This window comes from Melospiza melodia, chromosome 1, assembly GCF_035770615.1.
Source record: "Melospiza melodia melodia isolate bMelMel2 chromosome 1, bMelMel2.pri, whole genome shotgun sequence".
Lineage (NCBI taxonomy): Eukaryota > Metazoa > Chordata > Aves > Passeriformes > Passerellidae > Melospiza > Melospiza melodia.
In genome coordinates, this window is record NC_086194.1 from 31,406,396 (window position 1) to 31,419,459 (window position 13,064).

The 13,064-nt window shown below is 40.0% G+C and overlaps 1 protein-coding gene across 2 annotated transcripts; it reads right to left on the reverse strand.

The window, feature by feature from the left end:
* Positions 1 to 4,844: 4,844 nt before the first annotated feature.
* On the reverse strand, positions 4,845 to 8,578 carry POLR1F (RNA polymerase I subunit F). Of its 2 annotated transcripts, XM_063152771.1 has the most exons (5): positions 8,334 to 8,578; positions 8,116 to 8,257; positions 6,812 to 7,020; positions 5,224 to 5,404; positions 4,845 to 5,181 (listed from the first exon to the last, which is right to left on the reverse strand). In XM_063152771.1, exons 1-5 carry the CDS (start codon positions 8,576 to 8,578, stop codon positions 4,912 to 4,914), a joined length of 1,047 nt encoding a protein of 348 aa, XP_063008841.1. In that variant the 3' UTR covers positions 4,845 to 4,911. The 2 variants fall into 2 exon arrangements, with proteins under 2 accessions (XP_063008841.1, XP_063008832.1); XM_063152762.1 differs by having other exon boundaries at positions 4,845 to 5,404.
* Between the last annotated feature and the right edge of the window lie 4,486 nt (positions 8,579 to 13,064).

Sequence of the window (13,064 nt, forward strand, 5' to 3'; positions counted from 1 at the left end):
ATATTCATGTTTACTGATGCAGGAGGATAAATTTGCCTTCTCTTTCAGTCCAGCCTGTAAATGTTGATTTGACTGATCCATACAGAATTATAAAGTTATCCATGTGCTAACACATCTATTATAAGGAAATAAAAGCACAGGCTGTGACTTACCACAGGGAGCTGTAGCCTGCTCTTTGAAAACAAGATTACTCTGGCTGTAGCCAGCTCCCTGAATGACTGGGAGTTATTCCATACTAATTTTGACAAAAATGCTTTCAATGAAATCTGGGACCATCCTTGCAATTCCACTGACTGCTGCTCTTTAAGTCTCCATCAGGAGCTGCGTGTGCTGGGCATGGAGGTACCACAGTGAGCTCATGCCCACTCAGGATGCCTTTGCAGGTAGAACTGAAATTTATTTCTGAAAATGACCTTACCTGAAACTCAAGTCAAAGCATTTGATAAAGATCTGCTTCTTCAGTGTCCAACCTTCAGTGTCCAACCTACACAGGAGTAATGTGAGCATCTAAGCAACAGGGTACTGACAGATTGGCTCTTACCAGAGCCTCTGAAATACACTTCTCCTCACTCAATTTGTGCAGCACAATGAAATCCTGCTTTCGAATGGGACTTCACATTCACAGTGTTTAAGAATATTCTTAGAGAAGTTTCTACACACCAAAGGCACCAGTGAAGGAAAATATAAAGGAAACAGGATAATGGGTAATAATAACCAAGACAGCTTTGAAGGGCAATAGTTATCCCTGTCTTTTTAACTGTATTCTTACTAAGTATCATACAAATGTAGAGACCAAAGGTCACAGCTTAGCCTTCTAACCATATGAAAATCACTAAAATAATCCATAAAGGAGGAAGGTATTGATAATGAATCTTGTAGCAAAATTCTTTCCTCTGTTTGTAAGGTTTCTTTGCTACACACTAAAAATTGCTTGTTTTACTCACCTTCTGCACAGAAAGTTAATTTAATCTGTTTTTATAGATAGATTTATCAAATAAGTTCTTTTCCAAGTTCATCTGTTTCTGGTTGTAACAGAAACATTCTACTAGCAGTGATACCCTATAGACGTATCACAGTATTTAGGAAATGAGAGGAGATCATCTCCGTAAGATCACTCTTATGGAGCAGGGGTTTTAAAATGGGAAAATTAAAGCTTATTCCTTCTTTGCATAGGACAGTTGGCTTCAGGGGAACTTGAAGTCATGGCCAGGCTGCAATTGCTTTCACTTGCTTAACATCAGGTCAGTTGAGTGGTTTGGGACAATATTTACAACTGATTTCAACCCATCTTTATCTTAATTATGTGTAAAGTCATGAAAAGTAAAAAATCTTGAGCGATGTCTGTAAAAACTTATCTACTGACAGTACTGAAGAAGTGCAAAGCTTGATTTTCAGTCTTATTTTTTGCTCACATGAATCCAGAAGATACTTAAAACAAAGAAGATCTTATAAACAAAGCCTACTGGATACTGAAGTCTCTCAGACTTTATTTAAATATACAGAATTACTAAAAGCTAAATAGCAGAATAGAATCAACATTTTGATTAGAATGAAACTATTTCAGTCCTTCCATAGCCAACAGTAATAATCATCTGAGAGCATCAGATCACATAACCTTTTCACAGCAAAGGCCTGTACTGTCTGAGGGCTGGCTAAGGTTGGGATGCTTCCAAAGGCAAACTGTTTACTCAGAGGCAGATTTGATCACGGCTCATAGTTTTCCACAGGGCAGCTAGCTTGCTGAAGACCTTTAAAAACCTTTCCCTAGACCTCATCCACTGGGCTGTTTGGGCTAAGTATTTAAAGCAGTAGCAAAGTGCCAAGTCAAAAGCAAAGAATTTTTTTCTTAGAGAAGCAAGGAAAAGACAGAGAGCAAAAGTTAGCACTGCAGATTATTGCAAGCTTCAGAGAATACAAAACAATTGTTTTAGAGACAGCTAAAAATATCTTCTTGTAAGACTGCTTGCTCTTCTGCCAAAGGCATACAATACACTGAGAAACATTTGCAGAATCAAAATATTTATACTACAAAGTAGCAGTTTCTACTTTAGAAACTTATAGCTGATTAAGTTGGAACTTCATGTTCTGTAATAAGGACAAAAGAATATCAAGCATAGCCATAAGTAAATATTGGCTTTGTCACAAGCTTATTAAAACAACAACAACAACAAAAATCCAGCAATTTTTTTTCTCTAGATCACATTTACCTTGGTGTAACTATAAATACAGTTATAGGATAAAATATAATTTTACTTTCTAACCTTCTTTTTGCTATGTGAAATGAGTTGTACTAGAATGCACCCTGAAAAAAGGAACAAAGGGCTGTTCTCTGAGGAAGCTTTATAAATGAACCTCGTCTCTCAGGAAGCTTTATAAATGATTGTTCTATATACTCCAAAATCTTGTCTCAACTTAAAATTCAATATAACTCTTCATCTGTAGTTATACAAATGAAGCAGGAAAGGCAAAGCAGAAACTTAAAGGTTTATAGAGATCAAACTTCAGAGAAACTTTATTGGAAAGTGTCAAGTTCAGTTCCTTTGTTAATTACAAGCATCAGAAAATCTTGCCTTTTTATGGGGAAAAAAAAACCAAAGACAAGTGATTTAAATCATGATCAGAGTGAAAATTCACTTTTGAAAATCCAAGTTTTCTTGCCATATTTAGCAAATGTCAAAACAGTATTTAAGGCAACATCAACAGTGCAGCTCTGAGGCTGCCAATATTGCCTCCAACTGTGTAAACCACTTTTTTCTTCCCTCTTTTTTTGAAATCTTTTCTTCCCTTTCCCCTTCCAAAGACACAAAACTTAGTAGGAATTTAACATGTTATGGTATTTGTATCGCTGGAGAAACAACTTGTTCAGCAATCATTAATTGCCAGCTCCTGCATTTATTTTTAACTGCTCTCTTTTGTTGTAACCCAAGAAAAAAACCCAAAAAATGATACAAGTGGGTGCCAGCCAAACTTTTGTGCCAAAAATAAACCTGCCTCTAAGTAAGGCCCAAAACTGAGACTATTGTAGGCTTTCAGAAAAGACTAATCATCAACAAAACAGTTTGCACAATTTGCTGAACTGCAGTAAGCAATTTCTAAGAGAACAGTAAAGGAGCAGAAGTGGAAAAAGAGCAAAGTGCTGAAAGCATTTATATTGTCTGTTACTTGATTCATTACTTGCAACTTCACTACTTCCCCCTGAATGTCTTCCTTTGCATGCTGATGAAAAGGCAGAACAGAGCAAAACAGACTTTTGGTGCTACAAACAGCTTCTATCAACTGTTGAGGCTTCACTCTGCAGATGTGCTTCCCTTCCCTTGAAGAAAGGAAAGCGAGGTACAGTGAGTATTAAGGAGTAAGAGATCAAGTCATGTGAATCAATCTTTGGTTCATCTGCAACAGTAACTGCCTCCATCCTTCTCTTCATGTTGGCACCATCAAGAACTATCTGTGCTTGCCATCCTCCTATGTCCTTCTTACCCATCCATACTTGTCCCTCAAATCACTACCTAAACATACGTATATTTTATATATATATATATATATATATATATATATACACATATATAGGGGCAACTAGCACATAATTTCTGACAAAATTATGTTTCAACTTTCAGCCTGCTTGTGTACTTTAAGTACAGCAGCATGGGACTTCTGTGCCATTCTCTACAACCATGAACACACCAGAATGCTGCCCTCAGCTGATCCGCAGCATGGTGTAATACATTACAAACATCATCTGACTTCTCAGGTTTTATCACAGCACAGGAGAAATGGATAGAAGAGCCAGTGCCTATGAAATTGTGTGGAAATCAAGTGTCAGGATCATGACACATAGAAACACAACAGGGGCAATTCGTGCTCACCTCAGGACTGCTCAGAAACTGGCTTCATCTCAAGATGGAGTACACTGAAGAGCAAACACAAGAGGACATCCTGCAGTTTCTGCTACTGCAGGCATTAGCTACTGAAGTGCACTTTCTTGAAAGTCTTCAAAGTCTTAACTTGGCTCTTTATAGCGCCGTAACTTTAAAATGCCTACTGTGTACTGTCACACCATCGAGCCTGTAAGCTGGTAACTTTGTCTTGGCACATCTGGAGCTTTGAAGAAGTATAAATGATATTAATACACAAAGTGAGCCCTAAGTATTGTCAGACTCGAAATTCAGAACATGTTCAATGTGAATGGATGTTATTAGAAGGTGTAAACCCTTCTATTAAAGCGAGATAATAGCATCAGAATAATCACTACAGCAAAATGTTATATCACCTAGGAAAAGAGATAAACAGCAAGTTTCCACATTCATGCTGTTTACTTACAAGGCTTTCAAGGAGCTGATTATTTCTTCTTGTAACAGGTAAATCAATACCAAAGCCATCACTGCCTCCTACCTTGGTGGAACACTACACACGCTACAGTTCTCCCCAGAGCTCCTCACAACTGAAAAGAGCTGCAACCAAAAGCTGAAAACTTAAACTCAAAAATTTCTCTTTTAAGTCTCCTGGGAATTCACATGAATTTCCCAGAAACCCAAAGATAATCCTAATCTACTCATGTAAAATCAAGACATTGATTGGGAAAGATGGAGTTATAGTAGCACACACTGTAACTACCAACTGGCTAATGCTAATGTGGAACAGGAAAGCAGACAGAGAGGTGATCCATGTGCTCCTGTAATTACATTCCACAGTTCTTCTGTGCCTTGTTTTCCAGTAAAAAAGCCAGGAAGATATGGCTTCTATCACGACTTAAAAAAATCTTGCCTTTCAAACTGCTGGTGCACATAATCACACAAACATCATCTGACCTAGCAGAGCAGACTGTGTAGTAAAGAAAAAGAGATACATATTTTCAAAACAGGGTTTTATTGAAACTTATCAAAAACATCTGAAATGTAATGCAGGGAAGACACTTCAGACCTTAGTCCTTTTCTTTTTTGCTTTGGGTTTTTCTGACAGCTGAGATAATTCACTTTCTTCAACTTCATCACAATGCTTTCTTTTCTTTTTCTTTGACTTTTTATGGTCACTTTGGTAACCACTGGAGTCACTGGTAGGCAATACAAGTTCCTGTTCTCCTTGTTTGTCCTTGTCCTTATCTTTTTTCTTTTTCTTCTTCTTCTTTTTGTCATCACATAATCCATTCACAGCATCAGCACCTGGCTCTTCCTTTTCCCTCTCCAGGTTACCCATCTCATTTAAAGGCTCTTCATTTTCCCTCTCCAGGTTACCCATCTCATTTAAAGGCTCTTCATTTTCCCTCTCCAGGTTACCCATCTCATTTAAAGGCTCTTCAGTGACATTATCTTCTCCACAGTTATTCAGGCCATTTTCCTGGTGCTCAAGATTTTGAATTTCATCCCCATTTGTACTTTCAGGGACTGCAGCAGATTTTTTGGGCCGCATGCTGTAAACAAATATACAACATAAACTGGATTAGAGACATGTCAGGGCACCTCACACAGTGAAATGTCAAAATTTGCTAAAACACCAAGCAGATAGAAGATAAACATTTGTTAAAAACAACAAGTGGAGAACATGATACTCCGTGTTACAGAGAATCAGAGTTTAATACTCTCAGGGTAATTTCTATTACCTTACTAGCTTCCTTCTTACCACATAATAAACATTCTTTTTCAAATCTTAGCCTAAATTTCTTCTCTAAAGTGCCATACAGACCATTTGGTAATTCCTTTTTTCTAGTGCTCATTCATCCCCTAATTCATAACTACACACTGTGTAGTAAAGATTTTTTGGGTTTTTTTAAAGTCATTCACAAAAACACCCAGCTAGTGGCCTATTCAGTCATATATGAGGCACACTGCTGATTTTACCAAGCAATTACCCTACTCTAATTAAAACAAAAGTGATGCCCAAAAAGTTTTAAAAAACCCAAAAAACTCCACAAAAACCCAACAGATTTTCCCCCTCCAACAGCTACCTTGCAACCAAGAGCACTGGAAAAATGTCTAAGACAAATATGGAAAGAATGCAGTTAAAAACCATGGAGGTTTTTATGTCCCCAGAGGCACTGAAGACAAAACTGCTAACTTTCACTGCAATTCCACTGAAATTATCCAGAGCATCCTTCCAGATCAAAAGAAGAAACAAACAAAAAATGCTATGAATTTGCCAGTAGGAGTCATATTATACATTTAATCAAAACCAAAACCACGCTGAAAAGAAAAACATTGCTCAGTAAATGACCGCTTTAAAAGAAAAACATGAATGAACCCTTCTGAAGACAAGATTTCTTGCAAGGTGCCCCATAAACTTACAGAGCCCTAAGGAAGAAGTTGACACATTTTCTCCTCTTTGAAATTCTCATGTTTTAGCAAGTATTTAAGTCATGTATTTGTCAATATACAATACATATGCATGCGTTTGTGTTCAAATGTCAATGTAAACACTGTGTTCAGGACCCCTGGACTGTTTGCACTTAAAAAGCCTATGCACAAAGCTACTCTTGAACACCTGGGTGTGCTATTTTGAGCAAATATTATATATGCAATCCACAATTAATAGGTCAACATACTCAGATTTTTAAAGCTCAAGAAACACCTAGTTTTATTTTTTCCAGGGAAAATTTCCATGGGAGTTCTAAACAGCAGAAAGTTTAGTTGAAGCCAACACATATATATATGTATATATATTTTTTTTTAATTTATATATTTATATATATAGTTATAGATACAGTTATATAGGGATTTGTGTAAAAATAAGAAAGCTGAAAGACTAAGATGTAATTAAAATCACTTAGCTTGTAAAAAACGTATTAAATCAGTTAAAAATATTCTCTATTAAGGCACCATACCTGCTTTTAGTGAGTCCTCCTCGAATGAAGAACACCCCAGCTGTATCAGAATCCAAGTGCAACACTTGAAATTTCAGTTCATCCCCTATTTTTAACCCCAGCTCTTGCCACTGTACAGGAGACATTTGTTCAGGCTTGGGGATAGATGCATTGAAGCACCCATGTATCAGGCAGCCAATGTGACTAGGGGCCACTTTATTAATTACACCCTAAAAAAGAAAAAGAATGTCATGCAAGTCTATAGCAAAAATCAGCCCTTTCAATGCAAACCCTATAAATATTTAGTTTCCCATATGGAAAAGTTGCAGTAAGAGTTTATGTACAAGTTAGGAAGTCGGTTTATCTAGCAATGAGTTAATGCTCCTTCACTAAAATCAAAATTAGTCCTGTAAACTCTTTATACAATTCCTCTGAAAATAGAACTGAACTGCAGGAGAACAAGTCAAAATATGGGATTTAGCTACAGTGAATACCTGAGTAGGTGACTCTTTCCTTACACTTCAGTGATCGACTTCACTTTGAAGCCATTTTAAGTCTGATTTACTTGCCTAAAATGCTCTTCAAGCTGGCACAGCAGCTGAAGACAGGGAAGACACATAAAAAGCTTCTGAATACTCCATTCAGTGGATTTTTGACACATCTGCATATGAATCCATATCTACCTTTGTTTTACCGATAGAATTAATGACAGACACTGAAAAATTTTCAATTCTCCTCCTAGGAAGATGGCACATTCATCCTGAAACACAATTATAACGACACCACCTGGGCTGCAAAAGGTATGGCACAACAATGAATGTAAGCCAGCTCTCAACGCGCTTCACCCACAAGTGCTGAGCAAGGGTTTTGACAAGCTCAAAGCTGTTCTGTGATCCATACAACGCCTTTACTGAAAGGCAGGCTTCAACTTGATGTACTGCTCCTAAACATCTGCCTTCCTAAACGTTCCTGTCACTGTAACAAATGTACCTGGTTGAGAACTATGCGCTCTTCGGAATGGAACACCAGTATGACATACGCAGCCACGATACGGTATTAAATGAGCAATCCCTATGATACAATGGTTTAGCAATAGATATTTATATGTAAATTCAACAAACCTAGAGGCAGACACAACGGACAAATTACAGTAAAAAGTACCAGTACAGACTACTTAAATTTGCTATGAACTACCCATAAACGAATAAGCTAACAAACTAAAATGTCTCCACCTAAGCCCCAGACCACCTGATGTTGAGATAAGCCAAGCTTTGACCAATTAATGAAAAACGCCCATCCCGTGAGACGCCAATGCGCTCGCATACCACCAGCTTCTTCCCCTTCTTGGGGCTGAAGATGATGAAGTCCGCCTCCACGTCCAGGTGGATGAACCCCTGATCATCGTAGATGTCGCCGAGCTCCCCCACCACTTTGATGTTGTCGTACGCCACGGGCACGCCCTGCAGGCTGGAAGGACAAGAGGAGGGGCCCCGTTAGCAGCCGGGCCGGGCCGTTCCCGGCCCCGCCGGGTGCCCGCGGTCACCTCTCCGAGTAGCGCAGGAGCTCCGCGTCCAGCTGCGCGCGGATGCCGGAGCGCTTGCGGCCCAGGAAGCGCGGGGGCAGCGCCACGTGCCGCCGGTGCGCCGCCGCCACCAGGCACGAGTGGCGCCGCGCCACCAGCGCGCGGGCCGCGCCGAACGAGGGCGCGCCGGCGGCGGGGGCGGCGGGGGCGGCGGGGGCGGGCGGCGGCAGCGCCGGGGCGGCGGGCGGCTCCCGCGGCACGGCCATGCACGCACGGGCCCGCGGCGCGCTGCGATGGCGTCAGGCCCGGCCCTCCGCCGCGGGAGCCCGGCCGCCGCCGTGACGGAGTTCCGGGGGGGGTGTGCTCGCCTTCGGACCGTGTCATGGTTTAACTCTTTCCAACCTGTTGGAAACTTGTCGGAATTACGGACTGTTCTGAGTTGGAAGGAGCGTCGAGTCCGGCTCTCACGGGAGCGGCGCGCTGGGAGCGCGGCCCCCGGAGCCGCCGGCGGGAGCCCCGGGACCCGCGCCGAGCATCTGCTCCTTGGGGCGGGAAACCTGGCACCTGTGAATTCGTTTCCATGAGAAAGTTATCATATTAAGAATAAGAATATTTCTTATTCTTAATATTATTATATATAAATTATATAAAATATTATTTATTTCACGTTATCCTGTCATTTAATCCACTATCTGAATACACTTCATTCGCTGGCTGGAAGCACACAGGAGAGTTTCAGCGTTGGAAACCTTGTGAATTTAAATTGGGCATTTGGTGATCCAGGCAAAAGACACAGTGACGAATAGTGGCGTTCTTCACATACAGTAGTTTTAAGAGTACAGAATTTGTTATCTGTTGCTAGACCCTAGATCCAGTTTGTGCATATGGTGAGAAATGTTTAGGTGCATTTAATAGCTGCAGACTGAGGAGAACAAAATAAAGTACAAGTCCTCAATAGGGTTGCTGGTGCGCTCTCCACAGCAACTACTTACAAAGTGAACTGCAGTACTAGAACCTTGTCCAGAAACCTTACGGTTTCTGCAGTACTAAATTAGAACTGCAGTACTAAAACCTTGTCCAGTTGGGATTGATGGAATTTTTGGCTGGTTAGTGAAGACATGGTCCAGAAAAGTAATTCAGACTTTATATCCACACAAAGTGGCACAGTATGATTTTACTTTAAACTGACTCAACTGAACTCATGCAAAACGTTGAGAAGGTGTTCTCTCATTGATTTAAATCTAATTTATATCAACTTAACTTGTTATAGTAAATGTACAGTTTCAAACTGATTGAATCCATATGGGGAGTTACAAAATAAAGAAAAAAAGTAGGTATCGGTTTCGTTTCAGGTGTTAAAATTCCTTTTATACTGTGGAGGGCTCAGAAACACTGTTTTGTGAAAACAAGTCTTACGTCAGATACCAGAAATCCTTGAACTCCCTATAAAACACTTAGTGATGCAAAAGCCTTTGAAACTACTCAAATACTACATCACCAGAAAGTTTTCTTTGACTGAACACACTGTGAAGACAGGACATTGTTAGCTTTCACAAGTAAAACAAATGGTATAATTTGCAGTACTTTACTGCAAGTAAAGTTGGATTAGTGTGAAAGACCTGACATAAAAATGGCTTTCAGATGTCATACCAAACTCCAAAATTGAAAGAGAAAATGTCTTGAACTACTGTAATCTGTATTCCTATGTGGCTTTAGTCCTCCAAGGTATTTAATGTCTGTTGAAATTAATTTCATGTTATATGGTCTCAGCTTTCTGGAAAAAATATTTTATTTTTTATTTCAACTATTTGGATCATATTTAAACCTTGCAATGTGCTTTCAATCTTGGTGAAAGACCTTAAACAATAACTGCATGCACTTCTATTCCTAAAAGAAATATATTTTTTATAACTCTTATTTATGAGTGGATTTAGTTTGCAGTGAGAACATATAATACACTAAGGGCTCTACTCAATTTTATCCAGGATAATAAAAACCTACCTTTGCTCTTAAAATGAAAACTAATAATAAGATGGAAAAGCAGTATGAAGAAAAATGTGGACCTTTGTCTTTCACCCTGTAGTCAGGTTGGCCAAGATGGTGTCAGAAGGGCTCTATCTCTCAGGGCCTGCAGCTATCCAAGGTTATCCCCATCAAAACTTCTGTCACTAGAGGATTCCCTACAAGATTGAGTCTGTATTTTCTAATTAAATCTATATTTAGCCCTGCTTCTGTGCCTGGTTTTCATTGCACACTGCTCTTGGGACTTCCAGATTTCCTTTCAGGCTAAAGCAATCAGGAGAATGAACTTTAAATCCTAGTGGTCATTAAGTCTGTGTGGTAGGCCAGAGACAATTCAAAATAGCCTGTTTGAAATCCTTTAACTGTAAATACCTGGCCTCAGCTGTTTTTCTCTGCAAGTCCACACCTGCCAGGTGCTGCAGCTTGCTGATGCAGCAGGGTCTGTCTGTACCAAAAAGCAACGTTGTCTTGCAGTCTTGTGGAGACTTCAGACCCACGGCATGACTTGGACTCACTACCTCCCTGTAAAAGATACTCTGATGAAAGAAGGAATCTCAATCCAAATACCACCTCCTCCAGCCAGTTCTTAAAACCATCTGGACCATTGGACTTAAATCCTAATATCCCCACATTCATTTCTTGGCTTCTTTCTCTTCCCTGGTTGTATAACTTTTCACTCTTGATGTAACCTTTCAGCTTAAAGTGTCTGTCTCGGCTGACCTTTCAGCAGCACGGCAGTGAGCCTGAGTCCAAAAGGCAGCTGAAATCAATGTCTAAACCAGCACAGCTGTTGGTACGTTTGCCAAGTCCCACAGTGGCTGATAAGACTGTGCTGAGACTGTTTGTCTCTAAAGGTTAGGTTGAAAGTAACAATGGGGACCAAACCCAAAATCTGCCTTTGCAGTCACTGCTGTTCTTTTTCTTCCTGTTTTATCTGGGTTTTGTCTTGTTTTCTCTGTGAAAGGATGGCCAGATTCCAAAAAGGAGATTCCTTGACAACCACAACTTCTGCACCTCTCAGCTGGTCTTTTCTATCCATACAGTCACTGCCATCTTGTATGCAGGTTTCTGAATTGGCAATGTATGTTGAGTATAAAGTTCATCCAATTGCTTATTAATGCTCTCCTGTGGCACGTGTACTCATTCATTCAGAGAGTGGCCCTCACCCAGCTTTAAAATCCTGGAAGTCTTGCAGAGTGGAAGAATGCTGATGGCAGTGTGCTGGAGTAGGAAATACACTCCCCTTTAGGATTGTGTGCCTGAAGGAATTTCTGCATTTTGAAATTTATTCCACGGCAGGTTCCTTATCCCACAGCTTGCATTCTATAAAAAGGATAAATGAAGAAATGCCTCAGCTGCATAGGTTAGATATGGTACAAAAATTGTGCTCTGGATTTTTATTTCAAATGTTTTAGCTGGCGTCTCCTTTTTCGTTTTTAACCCTACAGTATTTTTAGTTAAAGTTCTTGCTGTCATACTTAGAAGAAAGAATGAGTACTCAAACTCTCAGTTTTGTTTTTAAAGTTGTGTGGTAATAGGTTTGCTTCAATATCTTTGACCCTCATGACAAACAGATACTAATCTGAGCATTTTTGGTCATTGAGAACTAAACACCTAAATGCCATTGAGGATTGTCAGCTTGTGGTCCTCTATATGGAATTCTGTTAGGAATTCTGATTTGTGTAAGTTATTTTAAAAAGGATGACCATTCAATTATGTATAAAATCTATCAATGCAAAGGATTAGCTAAAGTTAACAACAGTTACAGTAGTACAGGCTCATTTGACAGTAAATGTGAGAGGAATTAAGTTGTTACTGTCAGGCACACATTAATTTGAGCAAATACAGGATGATAAGATGAAACTATCAATGGTCAAAGAAGGTAGATTCCCCTGAGAGTGTTATCAGGACTCTCTTTATTTGTACTTAAGTTAATTGTACCAAAAGCTGAAAGTCCACCAGATGGCACACAATAGCCTTGGTACGGATAAGTGCCGTCATCCAAGAGAAGGAGAGGAGCTGCATGCCTGGCTGAAAATTTAATCTGTGTTACACTATGCAGACTCTGCTTTGTTTTGTCAGCAATTAGTAGGTCAATCCCTAATAGCTAGGAAATGACTTAAAAAAACATTAAGGGAAAGAAATGCGATAAGACAGCAATTATGTTAATTTCTTTCAGCTACTAATTTGTCTTGATTTGTAGTGACATTCATGATGTAAGGAGAGGGAGCGGTTGGAGTGAGTCCAAAGGAGCGTCACAAAGATGATCAGAGGGCTGGAGCACCTCTCTGTGAGGACAGACTGAGGGAGTTGGGGTTGTTCAGGCTGTAGAAGAGAAGACTCCACGGAAACCTTACAGCACCTTCCAGTACCTAAAGGAAACCTACAAGAGAGCTGAAGAGGGACTTTTTAGGGCATGGAGTGGACAAGGGGCAAAGGAGGAATGGCTTCATACTAAAAAGGGGTGAGCTTAGATTAGATATGAGAGAGAAGTTCTTCATGTTAGGGTGATGAGGCACTAAAACACGATGCCCACAAAAGTTGTGAATATCCCTTCCCTGGAAGTGTTCAAGGCCAGATTGTATGGGACTTTGAGCCAATGGAAGGAATATCTCTCCACAGCAGGAGGAGCTGGCACTAGACAATGTTTTGGGTCTCTTCCATCCAAACAATTCTTGGGGTGGACATCTTCAAACAGTTGGGCATTGACTAGATCTGCCTTTGGCTGTC

Excerpts from the sequence above, each read along its gene's own strand:
- POLR1F (XM_063152762.1), bottom strand. The coding sequence starts at position 8,578 with ATGGCCGTGCCGCGGGAGCCGCCCGCCGCCCCGGCGCTGCCGCCGCCC. Across the intron at positions 8,258-8,333 it reads CTCCTGCGCTACTCGGAGAG|CCTGCAGGGCGTGCCCGTGG; the intron begins GTGACCGCGGGC and ends TTGTCCTTCCAG. Across the intron at positions 5,405-6,811 it reads GGAGGACTCACTAAAAGCAG|CATGCGGCCCAAAAAATCTG; the intron begins GTATGGTGCCTT and ends ATTTGTTTACAG.